The sequence below is a fragment of the Dipodomys spectabilis genome, unplaced genomic scaffold (assembly GCF_019054845.1).
Source record: "Dipodomys spectabilis isolate Male_0828 unplaced genomic scaffold, ASM1905484v1 ptg000365l, whole genome shotgun sequence".
NCBI classification, from domain to species: Eukaryota; Metazoa; Chordata; class Mammalia; order Rodentia; family Heteromyidae; genus Dipodomys; species Dipodomys spectabilis.
Genome location: NW_024871042.1, coordinates 12,651,469 through 12,673,024, shown reverse-complemented (window position 1 = coordinate 12,673,024; position 21,556 = coordinate 12,651,469). Strand labels below are relative to the sequence as shown.

General features: G+C 39.0%; 1 protein-coding gene and 1 non-coding gene across 11 annotated transcripts in view; both read right to left on the bottom strand.

The window, feature by feature from the left end:
- The window catches only part of Clasp2 (cytoplasmic linker associated protein 2), a 209,233-nt gene that overhangs the window by 16,821 nt on the left and 170,856 nt on the right, over nucleotides 1-21,556 (bottom strand). For all 10 annotated transcript variants that reach the window (XM_042666378.1, XM_042666383.1, XM_042666381.1 and 7 more), the window contains 5 exons: nucleotides 20,189-20,332; nucleotides 12,733-12,876; nucleotides 10,785-10,891; nucleotides 8,207-8,360; nucleotides 3,986-4,214 (listed from right to left, as the gene is read on the bottom strand). In XM_042666378.1, coding sequence (XP_042522312.1) covers nucleotides 3,986-4,214; nucleotides 8,207-8,360; nucleotides 10,785-10,891; nucleotides 12,733-12,876; nucleotides 20,189-20,332 — 778 coding nt within the window. The remainder of the gene's footprint in view (nucleotides 1-3,985; nucleotides 4,215-8,206; nucleotides 8,361-10,784; nucleotides 10,892-12,732; nucleotides 12,877-20,188; nucleotides 20,333-21,556) is intronic.
- LOC122096173 lies at nucleotides 14,348-14,452 on the bottom strand. Its single transcript, XR_006145265.1, has one exon. It is a non-coding gene; the product is annotated as a small nucleolar RNA U13 (small nucleolar RNA).

Genomic DNA, 21,556 nt, shown 5'->3' with positions numbered 1-21,556 from the left:
GGCTTTTTGCTAGTTAATTGGAGATAAAATTCTTGTAGAATTGTCTGCTTAGGCTGGCTCTGATCACAGCCTACTGATTATTTAGGAATATAGGTATTAGCCACTGGTACTTTTTTAGAGCTATTTTGGTTACTCTGAAACACAGTTTGATTAAAAAAAGAAAAAAAGTAGAGTAGAACCAGGTGCTTGCCTGTAATTCAAACTGCCCAAAAGCAGATATTGGGAGGATAACAATTTCGGGCCAGAAGTAAAGCTAGTAAGAATGCACCTCAATGAAAAAATAGAATGTGTTGGTACACACCTGCTTATTCAGGATGCCTCAGTAGGAAGATAGTGGTTCAGGCTAGTCTGGGAAAAGAACTCTATCAGAAAATATGAAAGGGTTAGGGGGATGACTCAAGTGGTAGAGCATTTGCTTAGCAAGTTGTGAGGCCTTGAGTTCAAACCCACAAAAGAAGGAAAAAAGAACACAGAATGAAAGACAGGTCTTTCAGTTCCAGCTGGCTTTAAACCATGATTCTCAACCTCCTGAGTAGCTAGATTCCAGGTGTGATCTACTAGTGCCCAGCTTAAGGATTCTGGCTTAAAGATAGCTTAGGTAGAAAATTCTGTGGACTTCATCTCCAACCAGCAAAAAGCTAGAAGTGGAGCTGTGGCTCAAGTGGTAGAGCAATAGCCTTGAGCAAAAAAGTCAAGTGAGAGCACAAGGCTCTGATTTCAATCCCTAGTACCAGCATATACACACATACATGTGTACATGCATGCATACACACCCACATATACCCAGCACCTACACAAAAGATATTTTTCCCTGCAACAAAGATCTATCTTGGCCAGGTTTTGGGCAATAAATATACCTTAAGTTCACTGTCTCCATGACTAGAAATTTTGTAATATAATGAAGGTTGCAAAGTGGCCACAGAGCTAGATGATATTCAACATGAACTTGGACAGGAGTGAAGAAACACAGATTTTTCACTCTCATCTCCTGCAGGAGAAACAGATATTTCCTTTCACCTTTCTTCTATTTCTATTTTATCCTATTTATTAAGTAAATCCTTGTTAGCCTTCTAATATAAACAAATAGAAAAACTATCTCCCTAAGCAAAGGTTAAAAGCAGCAAGGAAAGCCAAGTGCTGGTGGCTCACGACTGTAAGCCTAGCTACTTAGGAGGCTGAGATCTGAGGATCACAGTTCCAAGCCAGCCAGGGCAGGAAAGTCCATGAGACTCTCATCTCCAATAAACTACTCAGAAAAGGTTGGAAGTAGTATTATGGATCAAGTTGCCTTTAGCAGAAGATGTTCAGGGACAGCACCCAAGCCCTAAGTTCAAACCCAAGGATTGGCAAAAAGTAAAAAAACAAAACAAAACAAAAAAAGCCAGCAGCAAGGAAAGAGATTTAGTACTCAGAAAGGCTAGTCAATAAGATTATCAAATTTGGCTGGGAATGTGGCTTAGTGGTAGAGTGGTTATGTAGCATGCTGAAGCTCTGGATTTGATTCCTCAGTACCAAATAAACAGAAAAAGCTGGAAGTGGTACTGTGGTTCAAGTGGTAGAACACTAGTTTTGAACACAGAAAGGCTCAAGGACAGAGGCCAGGCCCCAAGTTCAAGCCCCAGGAATGGCAAAACAAAACAAAGCAAAAAAAATCAAATTTCTCATAAGAAATGAGAGACCAGAAGATAGTAGGTCAACAAAGTCTGAAAAAAAAAAAAAGGTCTGGACTACATAGTAAAGCTGTATCTTTAAAAATCAAAGGTTGATTGCTGGGCACAAGTGGCTCATGCCCCTAATCCTAGGTACTCAGGAAGCAGCCTAAGTAGGAAAGTCCATGAGACTCTTATCTCAACTGCCAAAAAAGCTGGAAGTGGAGCTGCGGCTCAAGTGGTAGAGTACTATCTCTGGGACAGTGCTCAGGTTCTGAGTTCAAGCCCCAAGACTGGCACACACATACCCATAAAATCCCCAGAAAAACAATACAAAACAAAACAAACCCACAACAACAAAAAATCCTCCAAGGGATGAGATGTAAAGTAATCCCTAGCATTTGCCAAACATCTCAATGCCCTGGTATCAACTCTGAGCAAAATACACACACACACACACACACACACACACACACACACACACACACACACACACACACACACACACACACACACACACACACACACACACACACACACACACACACACACACACACACGAAATGCTAAATAGCCAAACATTGTTGAAACAGAACAAAGTTGGTAGTCAAACTTTCTGATTTCAAAACTTACTATAAAAGCTAAGGTATTCAAAACAGTATATTACTAGCATAAAGACAAATGAAATAGGAGAATATAGAAAGGAATTCATGCATAAATAGTAAAAGCATTTTTGAGAGTGGTGCCAAGACTACTCAATAAGGAAAGGACAACCTTTGAAAAAAATAGTGCTAGTAAAACTAGATATCCATATGTACAATTACAAGGCTGAACCCTTCACCTCATATTATATAAAAACAATTTACTTAAAGTGAATTGTGGTTCGAAGCCAGCCTGAGCAAAAGTCCCTATGAGAATCTTATCTGCAATAAACTACTCAAAAAAGCTGGAAGTGGCACTGTGGCTCAAATGGTAGAGCACTAGCCTTGATCACAAAGAAACTTAGGGACAGTACCCAGGCTCTAAATTCAAGCCCCAGGACCAGCCAAAAAAAGAGGTGCTAGTGGCTCAAGCCTTAATATTAGTTACTCTGGAGGTTGAGATCTGAGGATCATAGTGAGGTCAGAAAAGCCCATGGAACTCTATCCCCAATTAACTAGGAAAAAACTGGACTGGAGGCTAGGTTCAAGTGGTAGAGCTCCAGCTATGAACAAAAAAAGCCCAGCAAGAGAAGAAGGCCTTGAGTTTACAGACATATGCGTGCATACATGTGCGCAAACACACACATACACATACACACACACACACACATAAACAATACCACAGAATAAGGGGAATTATACAAATCATATGTCTAATACAGAATTATCTAGAATAGACAATTCCTACAATTCAGAAACAAAAACAATCTTTTCATAAACTGGGTAGAGGACCTGAATAGACATTTCTCCAAAGGTAATAAGCAAATGACTATAAATATTAAAAAAAGTTCTACATGATCCATTAGGGAAACAATTCAGAACTACAAGGAGATTCACCTTCATCTTCATTATTACAGCGACTATTAAACAAAAACAAACCAAAAGGGTGGGAGTGGCTCTAGTAGTACAGTGTATGAATGTAAGCAAGAGGAAGTGAGTTCAAATGCTAGTACAGCCCCTCTTAAAAACAAACAGAAGAACTCAAAACAGACACACAGAAAATATAAGAATGTGGAGAAACTGGTACTCTGTGCACAACTGTTGGGAATGTAAAACACTACAGTTTTATAGAAAACAGTCTAAGAGTTACTCAAAATGTTAAAAACAGAAGCCAGATGCCGGTTGCTCACACCTGTAATCCTAGCTACTCAGGAGGCTGGGATCTGAGGATCGAGGTTCAAAGCCAGGCCGGGCAGGAAAGTCTGTGAAACACTTTTTTTTGGGTCCAGTCATGGGGCCTGAACTCTGGACCTGAGTGCTGTCCCTCAGCTCTTCAGCTCAAGGATAGCGCTCTACCACTTGAGCCACAGCGCCACTTCTGGTTTTTTTCTTTTTGCTTATTTGGTGCTGAGGAGTCGAACCCAGGGCCTCAGGCATGCAAGGCAAGCACTCTACCACTGAGCCACCTTCCCAGCCCCAAGTCTGTGAAACTCTTATCTCCAATAAACCACCAGAAAACCGGAAGTGGTGCTGTAGCTCAAGTGGTAGAGCACTAGCCTTGAGCTGAAGAGCTGAGGGACAGTGCTCAGGCCCAGAGTTCAAGGCCCACGACCGACAAAAAAAAAAAGTTAAGAACAGAATTATATGATCCAGGAGTTCTAAAATCAGCAAGTAGCAGCTTGAGCCAGAACATACCATCAGGAAACTGGTCAGCATCATCATCAAACATGGCTTCCTTGAGGGCAGATTTGTTGAAGGGGCTGATGCTATCCGAATAGTTATAGGGATTGTAGTCTCGAGATCGTGGAGAAGAGTGAGCAGGCATGGAGTGGAGCAATGATGCTTTATTATCAATAGTTGTTTGGCTTGAGTCAGTTGCATCGCCTCCGGCTCTTGGGTCCGCCACACCAGGACCACCACACATCTATTGATAAATAGAAGACATAAAAAGTTAGATCATTTAAATATCTTAAATCACTTAAAAAACATTCTGTAAAGGCATAAAAACTTAGATCACTTAAATAGCTTCCCTCACTTAAAAAAACTGTCTAAAAGGCTAAGAAGAAAGTTGAGTCAGCTGAACAAAAATTTCAAACAATGAGCTGAATTTTATATTAAAAATGAAAAAGCTTATCGCAAAGATGTAAAGAAATCATAGCTGTGAGGGCAAATAAGAAGTACAGAAGAACAGGGCCTCCAGAGATGTTAGTTTTCTTGTGAATGGTTCCCTTAAATAAAATAAATTAGCAATAGCTTCTCATGCTCACTAAAGACAGAGGACTTTCATTAGTAATGTAGTAGGTAGTTCTTTTTTTTTTTTTGGGTCTGGTCGTGGGGCCTGAACTCTGGGCCTGGGCGCTGTCCCTCAGCTCTTCAGCTCAAGGCTAGCGCTCTACCACTTGAGCCACAGCGCCACTTCTGGCTTTTTTCTTTTTTCTTATTTGGTGCTGAGGAATCGAACCCAGGGCCTCAGGCATGCAAGGCAAGTGCTCTACCACTGAGCCACCTTCCTAGCCCCTAGTAGGTAGTTCTTAAGTTATATAATGACAGCATATCAACAAAGTTTAAGAAAACACTTTTTGTTGGGTGCTGTGGCTCATGCCTGCAATCCTAGCCTCTCAGGAGGCTGAGATTTGAGGATTGTGGTTTGAAGCCAGCCTGGGCAGGAAACTCTGTGAGACTCTTATCTCCAAAACTCAAAAAAGCGGGAAGTAGCACTGTGGTTCAAGTGGTAGAGGGCTCATCTTGAGCAGAAGAAGCTTAGAGACAGCACCCAGGCCCAGGCCCAGAGTTCAAGCCCCAGGAATAGCAAAAAAAAAAAAAAAAAAAAAAAAAGCAAGCCCTGCCCTCCCCCCCTTCTCCCTTTTTAGTCAGTTGTGGGGCTTGAACTCTGTCCCTGAGCTCTTCAGCTCCAGGTAAGCGCTCTACACAAGAGCCACAGAGCCACTTCTGGTTTTCTAGTAGTTTACTGGAGATAAGAGTCTCATGGACTTTCCTGCCTGGGCTGGCTTTGAATTGCGATCCTCAGATCTCAGCCTCCTGAGTAGCTAGGATTACATGCATGAGCCACCGGCACCTGGACTCCCTCAACCTTTTTTTTTTTTTTGGTCCGGTCGTGGGGCCTGAACTCTGGGCCTGGGCGCTGTCCCTCAGCTCTTCAGCTCAAGGCTAGCGCTCTACCACTTGAGCCACAGCGCCACTTCCGGCTTTTTTCTTTTTGCTTATGTGGGGCTGAGGAATCGAACCCAGGGCCTCGAGCATGCAAGGCAAGTGCTCTATCACTGAGCCACCTTCCCAGCCCCCCTCAACCTTTTTTTTTAAAGGCCTGTTTTTAGGAAAGGTCTAAAGGGCCTGGATACCTTTTGGAGGGATGCCAATACAGTTGGCCCATTAATGTACTAGCTTAAATACCAGTAGTAACACTAAATCACATACACAAGTATCAAAATGTTTAGAATCACAAGTATCACTATCACCACCAACTACAGAACAACTTTAGTTTAAGCCATTTGCTAGGCATTTAAAAAATATTCTCTAAACATTTACTGTCTATCTACCCAGACGCCAGGTATTTTTCTTACACTGGGAATAGACCAATGAACAAAAGAGAGAATGATATCTACCCTCATGAAATTTATATCTAGTGGAGGGTCTGAAACAATAAAAAAGCTTGAAGAGTGAGTAAAGTATGTGGAATGGTAGAAGGTGATTTATTTATAGGAAAAACAGAACAAAAGGATCTCTAGTGCTGGGAGGGGAAGAAGGAACAAACAGTCATCAGATTTCATTGAGAAAACGTTAAAGTGAAGATTGGAGGGAAATTAATTAGCTATACAGTGATCTTAAAGTAAGACTGCTCCAAGCAGACAGAACAGCTAATAAAAGGCCCGAGGCAGAGATATAACCAGTGAAATTTCCTGGAATAGTAAGTAAGGGCATGGTGGCAATGACAGAGAAATCAATAGTGGGAGATGAGGCCACAAAGAAGCAAATAGGGATCTACTCTAAATTTGTATGTAAAGGAGGAATAAGAGGAGACTATAGGAGGCCAAGGCAGAATCAATAATAATTGATTAATAATTTAAGTGAGACTTGGTGATGATGGCTTGAATCAGACAGGCAGTGGTGAGAAGTGGTTAGATTCTGGATATGTTCCAAAGGTAAGGCCAACAGATTTCTAGACATGTTGGATATGGAGAATGAAAAGGAAAGAGGAATAAAGGAGAATCAAGCACAATTCTTCTGTTTAGGTTTGCTGAGCTAAGACAGGAAAAGATCTAAAACAGGGTCAAGTGTGAGGTAGACCTTGGGAGAGAGGGCTGGGCTGTATGGTGTCATATGATGTATCACACTCACAACACTGAAGGTAGTCAGTTCAGTCAGTAGGATCCCTATTTTCTTCATGAAGACACAGGCTTAGAAATAACCTAGGTAATAACTGCCTAGACATGGGATTTGAATTCAATTCTGTCAGAATCTACTACTTGAGGTCTCTGGATGTAAATTAAGCAGTGATAGGGTGTTGTTCTTTTGTAGAAGAAGATCAATCTACTTTATTAGACTGTGTCAGGGAAGGCAGGAGTTGCTCAGATGGTAAAGTTTGCACTGAGAAACATGTAGACAACTTAAGGAGCATTATGAAAGAAAGAGGGAGTAGAAAATGAACCAAGAACATGAGGGTTCTTAGGATAGGGAACCTCAGATATGAGTAGTAGGTAAGATGGTTTTAGTCTGTGAACTAGGCCACTACATAGCCATCTCTGCCAGATAGGCATAGGGCAAAGAAGTCAGGACAGCAGAGGAGGGAGCCCTTTGGAGATGTGCTGAAAACTCTTGTATTCTGCAGATCTGTAAACACTTAGAAAGAACAAATTCCAGTGTGGGGGTTGCTTTAATAAAGTCTAAGTAGTAGCAGTGGTAACCACAAACAAACACATACACAAACAAACAACAGGCTGGGCAGGGCACGGGGTGGCTCACACCAGTAATCTTAGCAACTCAGGAGGCTGAGATCCGAGGCTAGCAGTTTGAAGCAAGCTTAAGCAGAAAAATCTGTGAGACTCTTATCTTCAAATAACTACCAGAAAACTGTAAGTGGTGCTATGGCTCAAAGTGGCAGAGTGCTAGCCTTGAGGAACAAAAGCTCAGGGACTGGGCCCAGGCCCTAACAAAAACCCAAAAAACAATAAAAGAAATCATTTTTGGATAATGGTAGAAGTAACTAATTAAACAAATAACATGCCAGAAAAATGGGTTATAATATTCTAAAATGAAGACACATAAACTAATGAGTCAAATCACTATTAATATAATTATAGTGAAAAAAAATCTAAATTCTTTTAATTGTAAGTCATGTGATGCTGGCTGTGTACATCAGAGGTAGAGCAACTGCCTAGCATTCTCTAGTATGCTATGTCTTGTACTAGAAAAAAAGACTCAATTCATGTGTTGTGGCCCAAATTCTTTAATTATGCATCAACTATTCTGGCTTCCTTCAAGTATAAAAGCTGCCTATCTGCCTTGGATCTTGCTAATTCTTTCATAAAATTGTCCTCTATGTTTTATGTGGTTTGATTCAAGTCTTTTTACAAATATCACCTCCTGAGAGGGGAGTTCCTTCCCTGACTACACCAACAGATGGGATTTTGATACTTTTTGGTGCTAGAGATTCAATCTAGGACCTCATGCATCCTAGATATGCTCTAAGGCACATTCTAAAGTAAAACTCCACAGTGATTATCTCTACATAAATTAACAGTTGCAGTGACAAAGTCTTGCAAATCTAAGATCTAAAATTGTGCCTAGCATGTGGAATAACTGATCACTGGAAAACTATATATGAAAATGACAGGAAGCAAAGTTAAAAAACACACGTAACTGAAACAATCTATAATGTAAGAACATTTAAATACTTACGGAGTCACCATCGTCTTTTCTAGGGTCCCTTTTCAGTGGCTCACTCATGTCCTCTTGACTGCGGAAGCTGAAACTCTGGATTGCCTCAGTGACTCCTCTAAGAGAACTATAAATGTCTTCAGAGTTCATGTTTTCTGTGTCATAGTCAAATGCACTGTGGAAAAAATTAACGCTAATTTTCATGGATGATTTAAAATATAGACACATTTGAAATTACATAGGGAATTTATAGACTAGGTTAGAAAATGCATATTCAACAAAGCATAATTAGCAAAATAAAACATGGCAGCTATAAATGATGAATGTACATCGTCTCATAACCTCAACTATGAATGGCTTACAATGACATGAGAAGTATAGCTCTTTTTTTGTGTGTGTGTGTCAGTCATGGGGCTTGAATGCTGGGCCTGGGCACTGTCCCTCAGCTCTTCAGCACAAGGGAAGCACTCCACCACCAACAAAAAGTTCTGATTAACCGGAGGTCAGTAAGCTATAGATGAACTGAAAGCTAAGAATGTTTATTATAGTTTTAAATGGCTGAAAAAGCAAATGAATATGAAAATTATAAAGATATCTGAATCTCACTATAAATCAGGCTTTTTTCAGATCACAGTCATGCTTATTTATTGCCTGTGAATGTTTTCAAACCACAACAGTACAGTTAAGTAATGACTACGAAGACCACCTGGCTGAAAAGCCAGTTTGACCTTTATCGAAAGTTTGATGATCCCATGATTAACTCAATAATGGTAGAAGAGGAATTGATGTATTTAAACAAACTTGCAAGAAAGCAGAAAATTTTTAACACAACAAAAATATTAATGAAATGAATTCTATAATCAAAATTTGAAGTTCAACTAAGGCTACAATTTTACCACCAGAATTATCACGTATATATAACACATAACCTAGACAATAATAATAATTTATGGGGCTTGAACTCAAGAGCCTAGGCACTGTCCCTGAGCTTCTTTTGCTCAAGGCTAGCACTCTATCACTTAAGCCACAGCACCACTTCCAGATTTTTCTGTTTATGTAGAATTGAGGAATCAAACCCAGGGCTTCATGCATGCTAGGCAACACTCTACCATTAAGCCACATTCCCAGCCCCGACAATAATTATATATATATATATATATATATATATACTTTTTTGGTACCAGTATTGGGCTTGACCTCAAGGCCTTATATTCTTGCTTCTCTTTTTGTTCAAGGTTGGAGTTGTACCACTTGAACCATATTTCTACTGCTAGCATTTTGTTGGGTATTTGAGTTTCTTGGATTTGTCTTCCTGGGTTGGCTTCAAACTGCTATTCTCAGATCTCAGTCTCCTGAAGCTAGGATTACAGGTGTGACCCATTGGTACCTGGCTAAGTTTTTAATATATTTTTCTTTCTTGGACAGTTATATGTCATCCCCTAAATTATTATTACTTTTTTGTGCCAGTCATGGAACCTGAACTCAGGGCCTGGGAGTGTCCCTGAACTTTTGTGCTTAAGGTTAGCACTATTTTGGGCTTTTTTGATGCTTAACTGGAATCTCCAGTTAAGTGTCTCATAGACTTTTTTGCCAAGACTGGCTTTGAGCCAAGATCCTCAGGTCTCAGCCTCCTGAGTAGATAGGATTAGAGAAGTGAGCCACTGGTGCCTGGCTATATCTTGTAATTTTAATGGTGTATGAGTAAGAACAAAAATCAAACTCATTAATAATAAATATGAGGTTAATATGCAATCATTTCTCAAGAGGCCAGGAGAAGATATTCATCTATTAGTTATTCCTGAACTTAAATCTTAAATATAGTTTATATTTCTCATAACTATCTCTCTCACATTTTGTATTAAAGACCAATCTTCCAGTAAGTTTTTTTTCCTCAGAAGTATGTATATATCATACAATGATATATTCATTATATATTTTACCCTGCCCCATTCTTCCCTGTTTTAATACTTTGCATATAAGCTTACTTGCCACTCATCAACTTTTAGAGGCCTTAGGTCAATATTAGATCTAAATATCCATCAAAATTGACCTTATCATTTAAATTGAGCATTATGATATAAATGACACAATTTATAAATTATTAGATTACATACCATTCTGGAAATAGAACTATGTAATTTAAGAAAACAGAAGCTGTTTCAGCTCCTTATCCCTTCAAAAACATCCATATCCTATATTATTCATTTAAAGGGTTGCCTTTGGAATACCCTTAAAATTGTTGGCACTTCTAACTTTCTAAGACCTTTAAGTCAAGTGGAAAGTGACTGGCATTACATCAACATATTCCTTTCTAGAACAGGTAAACATAAAACATGATTGAAAATTCTTTTTTGTGTGTGTTAAGGTTCTGGTGTTAGAACTCAAAGAGACAAGAGCTCTTGCTTATTAGCTTTTTCACTCAAGGTTGGCATGCTTATCACTTGGGCTATACCTCTTCTGGCTTTTTGCTGGCTAATTGGATATGAGTCACTTAGTCTGCTTGGGCTGCCTACAAATCTTGATCCTCATATCTCAGCATCCTGAGTACGATTACAGGCATGGAACAGCAGCACACAGCTGCAAATTATCCTTCTGTTACCTTGGAGATAAAGTGTTCTGTGATGTATTGGTAGGAGATGTAAGAGGACTGGACCAGTTGGCTGGTGATCGAGGTGTTGGTCTTGTCAAAGGACTTCCCATGGAACTCTGATGGAAAAAGTCAAGTACATATTAACATATGACAAGCCAGGCTCTTAGGGATGCTATACAGTCATGATATAAAACCATATGAATAAGTCAATATTATAATAGGCTAATGCTTTAAATACCCAAGTATTTATGTCTGATTTTAGGGTAGAAAAATGTCTATTTTAAAATTAATACTTTGAACCTTTTCTCTTTATACCTGCTTCTTTCTCTCAAATATTAACATACATTCTCTTGGGTATCAACAGAATCCTAAACTAAAAATTTTAAGTAATTTTCCTGTCTTAGTCAATTTTTTTTTTTTTTCTTTTGGCCAGTCGAGGGGCTTGAACTCTGGGCCTGGGACCTGTCCCTGAGCTCTTCAGTTCGAGGTGAGTGCTCTACTGCTTGAGCCATAGCGCCACTTCTGGTTTTCTGGTGGTAATTGGAGATAAGATGCTCATGGAGTTTCCTGCCCAGGCTGGCTTTGAACTATGATCCTCAGATCTCAGCCTCCTGAGGAGCTAGGATTACAGGCATGAGCCACTGGTGCCCAGCTTCAACTGTCTTCTTTTAACCACTACTAATAACCAAATTTTATTCTTTCTGAGTCTACAAAGGTTTTTCAAAAAGACACAAAGTAAAATTGACCATGTTATATTGTCTACTTCTAAAGACATAATGAATCAACACTTCTTCTTTTCTTTCTTTCTTGGCGGTTGTGGGCCTGAAGTCTGGGCCTGGGCACTATCCCTCAGCTCTTCAACTCAAGGTTAGCACTCTACCATTCGAGCCACAGAGCTACTTCTGGCTTTTTCTGCTTATTGGTGCTGAGGAATCGAATCCAGGGCCTCATGTATGCAAGGCAAGCACTCTGCCACTAAGCCACCTTCCCACACCTCTTCTTTTCTTTATTCATTAAAAAAATTCTTTCGTATACCTAGAGTTTGAACTCAAGGGCCTTATACTTGGTACTCTTGTTTTAAAATGAAATGTGGTTTTGTTTCTCAAGAAATTATTCTCAGGTTACTTTTAACTATCAAACGTTACCATAACCCTATCACATCAATTGCAACTACATTCTCCTTTACCTGTTATTAAAGGTCTCTCTTTTTAAAACTTCAGCCAATTCTTTATGTATAGTATGTAAATTACACACATCTTTATAATGCTTCACTTTCTCAGACCTTAAATTTCTCAGAACAAAGTCCTATGTATTCATGTACACATGGATTGATAAGCCTATAATCACTTAATGATACCTACTTAGAACTTTGTTAGCCCTGAATGAATCATCCTTGCTAATATTCAAAGAAGAATTGCTTCATGGGCTGGGAAGTTGGCTCAGTGGTAAAGTGCTTACCTTGAATGCAGAGGCCCTGGGCTAGATTTCTGAGTACCACATAAGCAGAAAAAGCCGGAAGTGGTGCTGCTCAAGTGGTAGGGTGCTAGCCTTGAGCTGCAGAGCTGAGGGACAGTGCCTAGGCCCAGAGTTTAGGCCCCATGACTGACTCCCCACCCCCAGCCAAAAAAAAAAAAAAAAAAAAAAGAATTGCTTCATCTTGAGAGTATATCCCAATGTTCTAAAGGCTTCCAAAGCTAGGACCTCATCTGTATTCTGCTCACATGTGATTTTCCTATTCATACCCTGATCACTGTTTACCACGACCTTACATACACAAATTTTAATACAAACAAGAAAGGCTTAATGGATAGTTTTCTCCGATACTATTTATGTCTGCCAGGAAATGCTGCTAAATGCATGTGCCCAATTATATACTAGGATCAGTTTGCTTTATATAAAATAAAGCAATTATTGTTAAGTCAACTATACTATCATCCTATAACCAAGAAATAAATACCTGCGTTCCATTGCCAGCATTTCGAAGGTGATTATGAAGAAGTTTGGTAGCACCATCTTGAAAAGTTTTTGGTAAAGCTCCTAATAACATTGTAAACTCTGGGGTATTAAGTTCAAATAAAGAAATCAGCACTGATTGTGCTGCCTAAAAAATAAAAGCATAAGAAAAAAAAGAAGATGAATGTATTTTGATTACTCATAGGTGATCATTATCTTGTCTCACATTTCTTTCTATGATAGTCAAACAAAAAGCTTGACCTTATTTTCAACAAAAAGGAAGATATATTTATTTATTTGTTCTACCCTGGGGCTTTAACTCAGGTTCTAGGTGTTATCCTTGAGCTTTTTTGCTCAAGGCTAGAACTCTACCACTTAAGTCACAGCTTGACTTCACTGGAGATAAGAAGCTTCCTATGACCCAGCAATCCCACTTTTGGACATTTACCCAAATGATCACAAACAAGACCATACTAAAGCCACCAGCACAACTATGTTTACTGCAGCATTATTTACCATAGCTAAGATATGGAACCAACCCAGATGCCCCTTAGGAGATGAATGGATCAAGAAAATGTGTTACACACACACACACACACACACACACACACACACACACACACACACACACACACACACACACACACACACACACACACGAATTCTATGCCTCCATCAGAAAGAATGATATCGCCCTATTTGTTAGGAAATGGAAAGACTTGGAAAACATTATATTAAGTGAAGTAAGCCAGGCCCAAAGAAACATAGGTCCTATGGTTTCCCTTATTTGCAATAACTAGTATATGTCTGGGACAAGCAGAAAAGGTCAAAAGCTATGTATATATGACCAGATAAGATGATGCTAAGTGAAATGAACCCCAAGATAGGGACATAAGTAGTTTTTTCTTTCTTGATATTGTTCCTAATGTATTTATAATGTACCACGTGCTTTTACTGTTTTTTTTTGTATGTTGCTCCCCCATGGTATATCCCCTGTTTTCACTGTATTTGATGTCGGTGCCCTGCATCTTGCATATATACTTCTCTAATTTGGGGAGAGGAAGGGAAAAAACAAAATGTTTAAATAGGGATACAGGTTGACCCATTGTAACAATGAGATATACAAAACACTATGTTGAAAAACAAACTTTACAATTTAGGTGGGGGGACTGAGGGGGGAGTATAGTTGTGCGATGGAAGGGATGGTAGGGGAAAAACAAAGGAGGAGGTAACAATGCTTGATAGGAAATGTACTCATTACTTTGCTCATGTAACTGTAACCCCTCTGTACATTATTTTTACAATAAAGAAGTATTTAAAAAAAAGAAAAAAGAAATCTCCTAGCCTTTCCTGCCCAGGACTTTGAACTACATCCTCAGAACTCAGCCTCCAGAGTCAGTAGGATTACAGGCATGAGTCACCAGTAACTGGCATATTTTTATTTGCTTTTGCTTTCATACTTATTTTTTAAGTACATATATATATATATGTATATATATATTCCTATATTTCACTCATTTGCGTCGCAGTAGCAGGGCTTGAAACCAGGGCCTCACGCTTGCTAAGAAGGCACTCTAACACCTGAGCTATGCTTGCAAAGCCACCACTTTTTCCCCCCATTTGAGATGGGTCATGTGCTCAGATCGTAACAAGACTTAGAGGGAGGCACATGTCATGCAAGCTCGTCAGAACTCACTAATCACGCTTATGAACCAGAAAAGGATCATCACATTTTTTGAACTATGTTCAAAATGTGTTACAGGCCAGGCACTGGTGGTTCATGCCTATAATCCTAGCTACTCAGGAGGCTGAGATCTGAGGATCAAGATTCAAAGCCAGCTCAGGCAGGAAACTCTGTGAGACTCTTATCTCCAATAAACTACCAGAAAACTGGAAGTGGCACTGTGGCTCAAGTGGTAGAGCATTTGCTTTGAGCTCAAGAACTGAGGGACAGTGCCCAGGGCCAGAGTTCAAGCCTCATGACAGTCAAAAAAAAAAAAAAAGTGATTAAAGTTAATGATTAAAGTTAAATGATTAAAGTTAAACAAACACTTTCCATTTTTTTTTTTGTCAATACATACTTTTACTTTAGTTTTCCTAGCAAATGATTTATAAGGAGAAAAAAGATGGCTATATGAAACCTATCCAGAAGAAATTAATACTTTATTTTCTTTCTCAATATGCAATTCTTAAGTTAGTGTAGAATATCCAGTCTTCTCTCAAACAGATGAACTAAAAAAATACATTGAGGGGCTGGGAAGGTGACTCAGTGGTAGAGCGCTTGCCTTGCATGCATGAGGTCCTGGGTTTGATTCCTCAGCATCTCATAAGCAAAAAGAAAAAAGCCGGAAGTGACGCCGTGGCTCAAGCAGGAGAGCGCTAGCCTTGAGCTGAAGAGCTGAGGGACAGTGCCCAGACCCAGAGTTCGGGCCCCACGACGTGACCCCCCCCCCCCAAAATACATTCAAGCTAGTGAAAGTATGTTTTATTAGAAATGGGAACAAAAAAGGTAGAGAAAAATTGATTTTACAACTTAGTTTAGAGAAGAGAGTCAAATGGTGTGTGTTCACATGATTTGTATCCAAATGGACTTTCTCGGACTTCATTCTACAAAAACCTAAGACTTCTATGATCTTTTTTTTTTTTTTTTTGTCGGTCGTGGGGCTTAAACTCTGAGCCTGGGCGCTGTCCCTCAGCTCTTCAGCTCAAGGCTAGTGCCACTTCTGGCTTTTTTCTTTTTGCTTATGTGATACTGAGGAATCAAACCCAGGGCCTCATGCATGCAAGGCAAGCGCTCTACCATTGAGCCACCTTCCCAGCCCCTCAATGTTTTTTAGTTCATCTGCTTGAGAGAAGACTGGATATTTTATACTAATTTAAGAATTGCATATTGAGAAAGAAAGTAAAGTATTAATTTCTTCTGGATAGGTTTCATATAGCCATCTTTTTTCTCCTTATAAATCATTTGCTAGGAAAACTAAAGCAAAAGTATGTGGGCTTTCCCTGCACTCTTCGGTTCAAGGCGAGCACTCTACCACTTGAGCCACAATGCCACTTCCAGTTTTCTGGTGATTTATTGGAGATAAGAGTCTCACAGATGGGCTGGGAAGGTGGTTCAGTGGTAGAGCGCTTACCTTGCATGCCTGACGCCCTGGGTTCGATTCCTCAGCACCACATAAGCATAAAGAAAAAAAAGCTGGAAGTGGCACTGTGGCTCAAGTGGTAGAGCGCTAGCCTTGAGCCGAAGAGCTGAGGGACAGTTCCCAGGCCCAGAGTTCAGGCTCCACGACTGGACCCAAAAAAAAAAAGAAAAAAGCAAAAAAAAAAGTTTCACAGACTTTCTTGCCTGGGCTGGCTTTGAACTGTGATCCTCAAATCTCAGCTTCCTGAGTAGCTATGACTAGAGGCGTGAGCTACGGTGCCAGACTTCATAATATCTTATTATACAACAATGGAATCATTATATTGAAAAAAAAAAAGGAGCATTACACAGTAAATTCTTGGAAGACAGTGTAGCTTTTAAGCATAAATTAAGAAAGGGCTAGTTGCCATGGTGGCTCATGCAGGTAATCCTAGCTCCTTAGGAGGTTGAGCTAGATCTAAGGATTGTGGTCCCAAGCCAGCCCAGGCAGTGAAGTCTGTGAGATTTGTTTTTTCTTTGTTGGTTGTGGGGCTTGAACTCTGGGCCTGGGTGCTGTCCCTGAGCTCTTCAGCTCAAGGCTAGTGTTCTACCATTTTGAGCCACAGGGCTACTTCCAGTTTTCTGGTATTTAATTGGAGATAAGAGTGTCTCAGGGACTTTCCTGCCAGGGCTGGCTTTGAATCTCAATCCTCAGATCTCTGCCTCCTGAGTAGCTAGGATTACAGGCTTGAGTTATTAGCACCCAGCCTGTGAGACTCTCTATCTCCAATTAACCATCAGAAATCGAAAAGCAGTGCTAGGGCTCAAGTGGCAGAGTACTAACCTTGATTGTAAAAGCTCAGGGACAATACTCAGGCCCTGAGCAAGCCTCAAGACAGACAAAAAAAAAAAAAAAAAAAAAACAAAAAAGGAAAAAAAGAAAAAAAAAAGGCATATAATAAGCTGCTAAAGGGGAAAATGGTATAACATAGATTTATTTTTATTAAAAACAAAGTATGCATTGTTTGGGTATATATTACCAATGCATTTTAAAAATCAAAATTTACAAATGTTTTGGGACATCAAAAGTATTTTTTTTTAGTGGGGCACCAATGGCTCATGTCTGTAATCCTAGCTACTCAGGAGGCTGAGATATGAGGATCATGATTCAAAGCCAGCCAGGGCAGGAAACTCTTACCTTCACTTAATCACCAGAAAACCAGAATGCTGTGGCTCAAGTGGTAGAGTTCTTGATTTGAGCTGAAGAGCTGAGAGATAGCACCCAGGACCAGAGTTCAAGCCCCATTACCAACAAAGAAAAACTTAAAAAAAATTATATGGTTAAGCTTTTTTTTTCCCTAAAGGATTGCTCCAAAGTAAAATAAAAAAATGAAACTATAAAAAATTAAAAAAAATCGAGGGGCTGGGAAGGTGGCTCAATGGTAGAGGGCTTGCCTTGCATGCATGAGGCCCTGGGTTCGATTCCTCAGCACCACATAAGCAAAAAGAAAAAAGCCAGAAGTGGCGCTGTGGTTCAAGTGGTAGAGCGCTAGCCTTGAGCTGAAGAGCTGAGGGACAGCGCCCAGGCCCAGAGTTCAGGCCCCACCACCGGACCCAAAAAAAAAAAAATGAAAAAAATGAAAATTCATGATACTGTGAGAATTACAACAATGAAAGGATCTCAAATTACCTTAAGCAAATTAACTAATGGTTGTTAAAATATAGTTTGCTTCACCTAGTGTTTATTTTGGCTTACAGATTAAGCTTCTGTTGTCCCCTCACAGATATACAAACCATTTACTAGTAAGTATATACTTTTCTTTTGATTTGAAGTGATACCCTTATGCATGACTCTTCCATGTAGATGTAAGTGTTTCTGGCCCTCAATGTTTCATTGACTTATTTGTTTCTAATTTAACATCATATGATATAAATTGCTATAGCTTTAGTATTTTGAGCTTTCTTTTTGTCGGCTGTGGGGTCTGAACTCTGGGCCTGGGTGCTGTCCCTCAGGTCTTCTTCTCAAGGATAGCACTCTACCACTTGAACCATAGCACCACTTCCGGCCTTTTCTGTTTCTGTGGTGCTGAGGAATCGAACCAAGGGCCTCATGCATGCAAGGCAAGCATTCTACCACTGAGTCCCCTTCCCAGCCCCTTGAGTTTTTTATTAATGCTTTTTGTCAAATTTGTTCTACCACATGAATTTTATAATTAACATAAAAATTCATTTTAAGTCACAGTAATATATATGAATAACAAAAAGCACCAAAATTAAAGAAAAGGTTTTGTGTTTCTCAGTCTCAATGTTTTAGTTCTCCAGTTTCTCACTTCATTTTCTTTCCTTTCTGAAGATTAGATACTCATAGGTTGACACATTATTATTTTCCTTTTTGGTCAGGACTAGAATTTTCTCTTGCTAATCAGGCACCCCTTAAGTCATGCCTCTAGTCTTATACACTTTATCAGCTTGAGATATTCTCTAGTGGTTTTCCACTATAGTGCATGACAACTTAGGTTCCTTTAAATATCAAAGCTGCCCTTTACACTCTATTCTATTATATAAAATTTATTTTTAGATTTTAACAGTACATATTTGTCATATCACTTATCATTAAAATTATCAATTAGATCATTATCATTCATTAGAAATGGCATTTTTTTTTGTTTTCTCTTGACTAATCTAGTAAATATTTGTCAGTTTTCTTCTCTTCATTTTTGTTAATTTATTGGGGACTTTTTTGCCTATGCTATTTTCCAACTGATTTCATCTCAGCTTCTTCTTCTATTTTTGCTGCTCTTAGGGCTTGAACTGGGCCTGACACTGTTCCTGAGCTCTCTGTGCTCAAGGCTAGTGTTCTACTACTTCAGCCACAGTGTTACTTCCGGCTTTTTTTGAGTAGTTTATTGGTGATAGTCTCACAGACTTTCCTGCCTGTGCTGGTTTTGAGCCACAATCCTCAGATCTCAGCCTCTTGAATAGCTAGGATTACAGGTATGAGGCACCATTGCCTGGCTCAACTTCTTGAATAATTAGGATTACAGGCATGAACCACCAGTATTCAAGTGTCAAATTTCTTGATTTTCTAAAGAACAAGCTTTAGTGTTGCTTTGGGTTTGCTTTGTACTTCTTTATCCAGTATCTTAAAGTGGTATATTAGGGTATTAAGATCTTCATTTTATTTTAAGCATGAAGTTAGTGATAAAACTCCCTCAATCCACTGCTTCATTTTTGTATGTCAAGACCTCATTTTTAAAAAATATAATTTTATTGTTACTATTAAGGTATTGAACAAAGGGATTACAATTCCATAAGTCAGGTAATAAGTATAATTTTTCCTAGATAATGTCTCATTTTCATTCTTCTCAAAGCATTTTCTAATTTTTCTTTCATGTCTTTTTTGACCAACTGATTATTTAGGATTGAGCAGTTAAAATTTCATATATTCATTAATTTTCCAAATTTCTTTTTGTTACTGACTTCTAATTTCATTCCACTGTGGTCTAGGAACATACGTTGTGTTGTTTCTATTGCTTAAAACTACTGAGGCTTATTTCATTACTAGTATGCAGAATGCTTCATCCATCCATACTTGAGAAAATTGTGTACGCTTGCTCTTATTTATCACTATAAATAAAGATCACAGATTTATATTCTGGGTGATGTTGGAGCAAATAGTAAAAAAATGATTTACTACAGAAGAATAAATAGAAGTAGATATAAGAAATGAATGATAAGAATTGACCAGAAGTCTTGGGAAAATGTTGAATTGAAGGAAGATATCTGTATAAGCAGGGTTAGGAGAAATTCTGTATAAATAGGTGATAACGAAAGAGGGTCTAGGAAGGAACTTTCTAGAAAATTTCTATGTTTTTGAGCATATGGAAAATATAAGTCATATATATGGCAGAGATGCTAAAATATTAACAGATATTTAACAATTTCTTTTTCAAAAGCTCAGGCAACTGAAAAACAAGATACATAATTTACTCCAAGACAGACAAATGTAGCTTCTATAAGAGAGGCAGTAGCTTGATGTAGGAATGTGTTTACACACACACACACAGACACACACACACACAGACACACACACACGTGTAGATAGACGGATAGGTAGATATAGTAGTTTGATAAAGGATTGACTACCTGCATGACCAAATGTCAATTTTTTCTGCTGATCTTCAATGATAGAAAGTCCTTACTTACCAACAGAGATAAATAAAATGCCTATGTTTATCAACAGACTAGTAAATAATGGCTAATAGCTACCTTCACTGGCAATCCAAAACTACTGACTTGCCTTTCCAATTTATCTTCTAAACCTCATATTAAAACACACCTTCCGAACATCAGAGCTTTTGGGTTCTGTGGTCCAAGTGATAACCCGAGACACTGCCAGTCGAGTTTCACTGGAATTTATAAAATCGCCTGGATCCATCTGTTTGGCCAGAGTTTCTATGTATTTAAGAATAGCAACCTTCACCTGCAGAGGTAAGCACAATGAGAGAGAACAGGAAAGATGTTCATTGTGAAACACTGGAGAACACTGCGGAACTAATTACATGATTATATTTTGACAAGTTGAAAATGAGCAACAATTTCAACATCATCAAAAATTATATACACACTTATCTACTGGCGATGGGCTTCTGCTTTCACATGTATTAGGGCTTAGGTCCCAGGCATTTCATTCTTCAAGTATGAACAACTGCTGAAGATTCCTTGAGTCTGCCTTCAGACTGTATAGCAGACTTTCAGCTAGCCTTAGAGGGAACCAGTCTTGATCACTTAGTGATTTCATATTGGGGGAAGTAAATCAAAGTATATGAAAATAATCAATAAACCTGTAATCATGATGGGCAATATAAAGTGATTTTTTTTCTTTTTAAATACTAGGTAAGTCTCACAACATGAAATCAACCTTTAATAGGTCCATCAACTGTGAGAAGTTTCACAAAAATGTTTATACAAGTGCCACTAAAGCAAAGATAATCTGGGCTGGGAAGGTAGCTTAGTGGTAGAGCGCTTGAGAGCAGCATGCATGAAGCCCTGGGTTCAAGTCCTCAGCACCACATAAACAGAAAAGGCTGGAAGTGGTGCTGTGGCTCCAGTGGTAGAGCACTGGTCTTGAGCAAAAGCAGCTAAGGGACAGTGCTCAGGCCCTGAATTCAAGCCCCAGGACTGGCAAACAAACAAACAAAAAAACCAAACCTAAACAAAAAAGGAAAATTCCTATTTGGATGAAAAAAGTAAACACATATTTGTACAAAAAGCCTCATTATTCTTCCAATAAAGCTTGATGTGTGAGGGCATGGGGTGGCAGAGGGTTTCAAACCAGCAGGAGATGGAGCTAGTCCTAAAACAAACATGCCTCTTCCTAGACAGTCCCCCCCCCCTTTTTAATCCTTTTTTTTTTTTGTAAGCTACTATTAAGTTCTATCCTTTCTCATGCTAGGGGGAAAAAAAAACTAAAAATACTCCAATATTTTAGTTTCCAGAAGTGGTTCTCAAATTTTATATGTGTATTTTATTTTTGAAAAAGTTACTTTCCCCCCTATGGTTGGGGATGGAACCCAGGGCTCTGCACATGCTAGGCAAGCAATTTGCCACTGAGCTACATCCCCAGCTAATTTATCCTCTTAACTGAAAAATAAAAATTGTATAAATTTAGGGTGTAAAATAGGATGTTTTAAAGTATATACACATT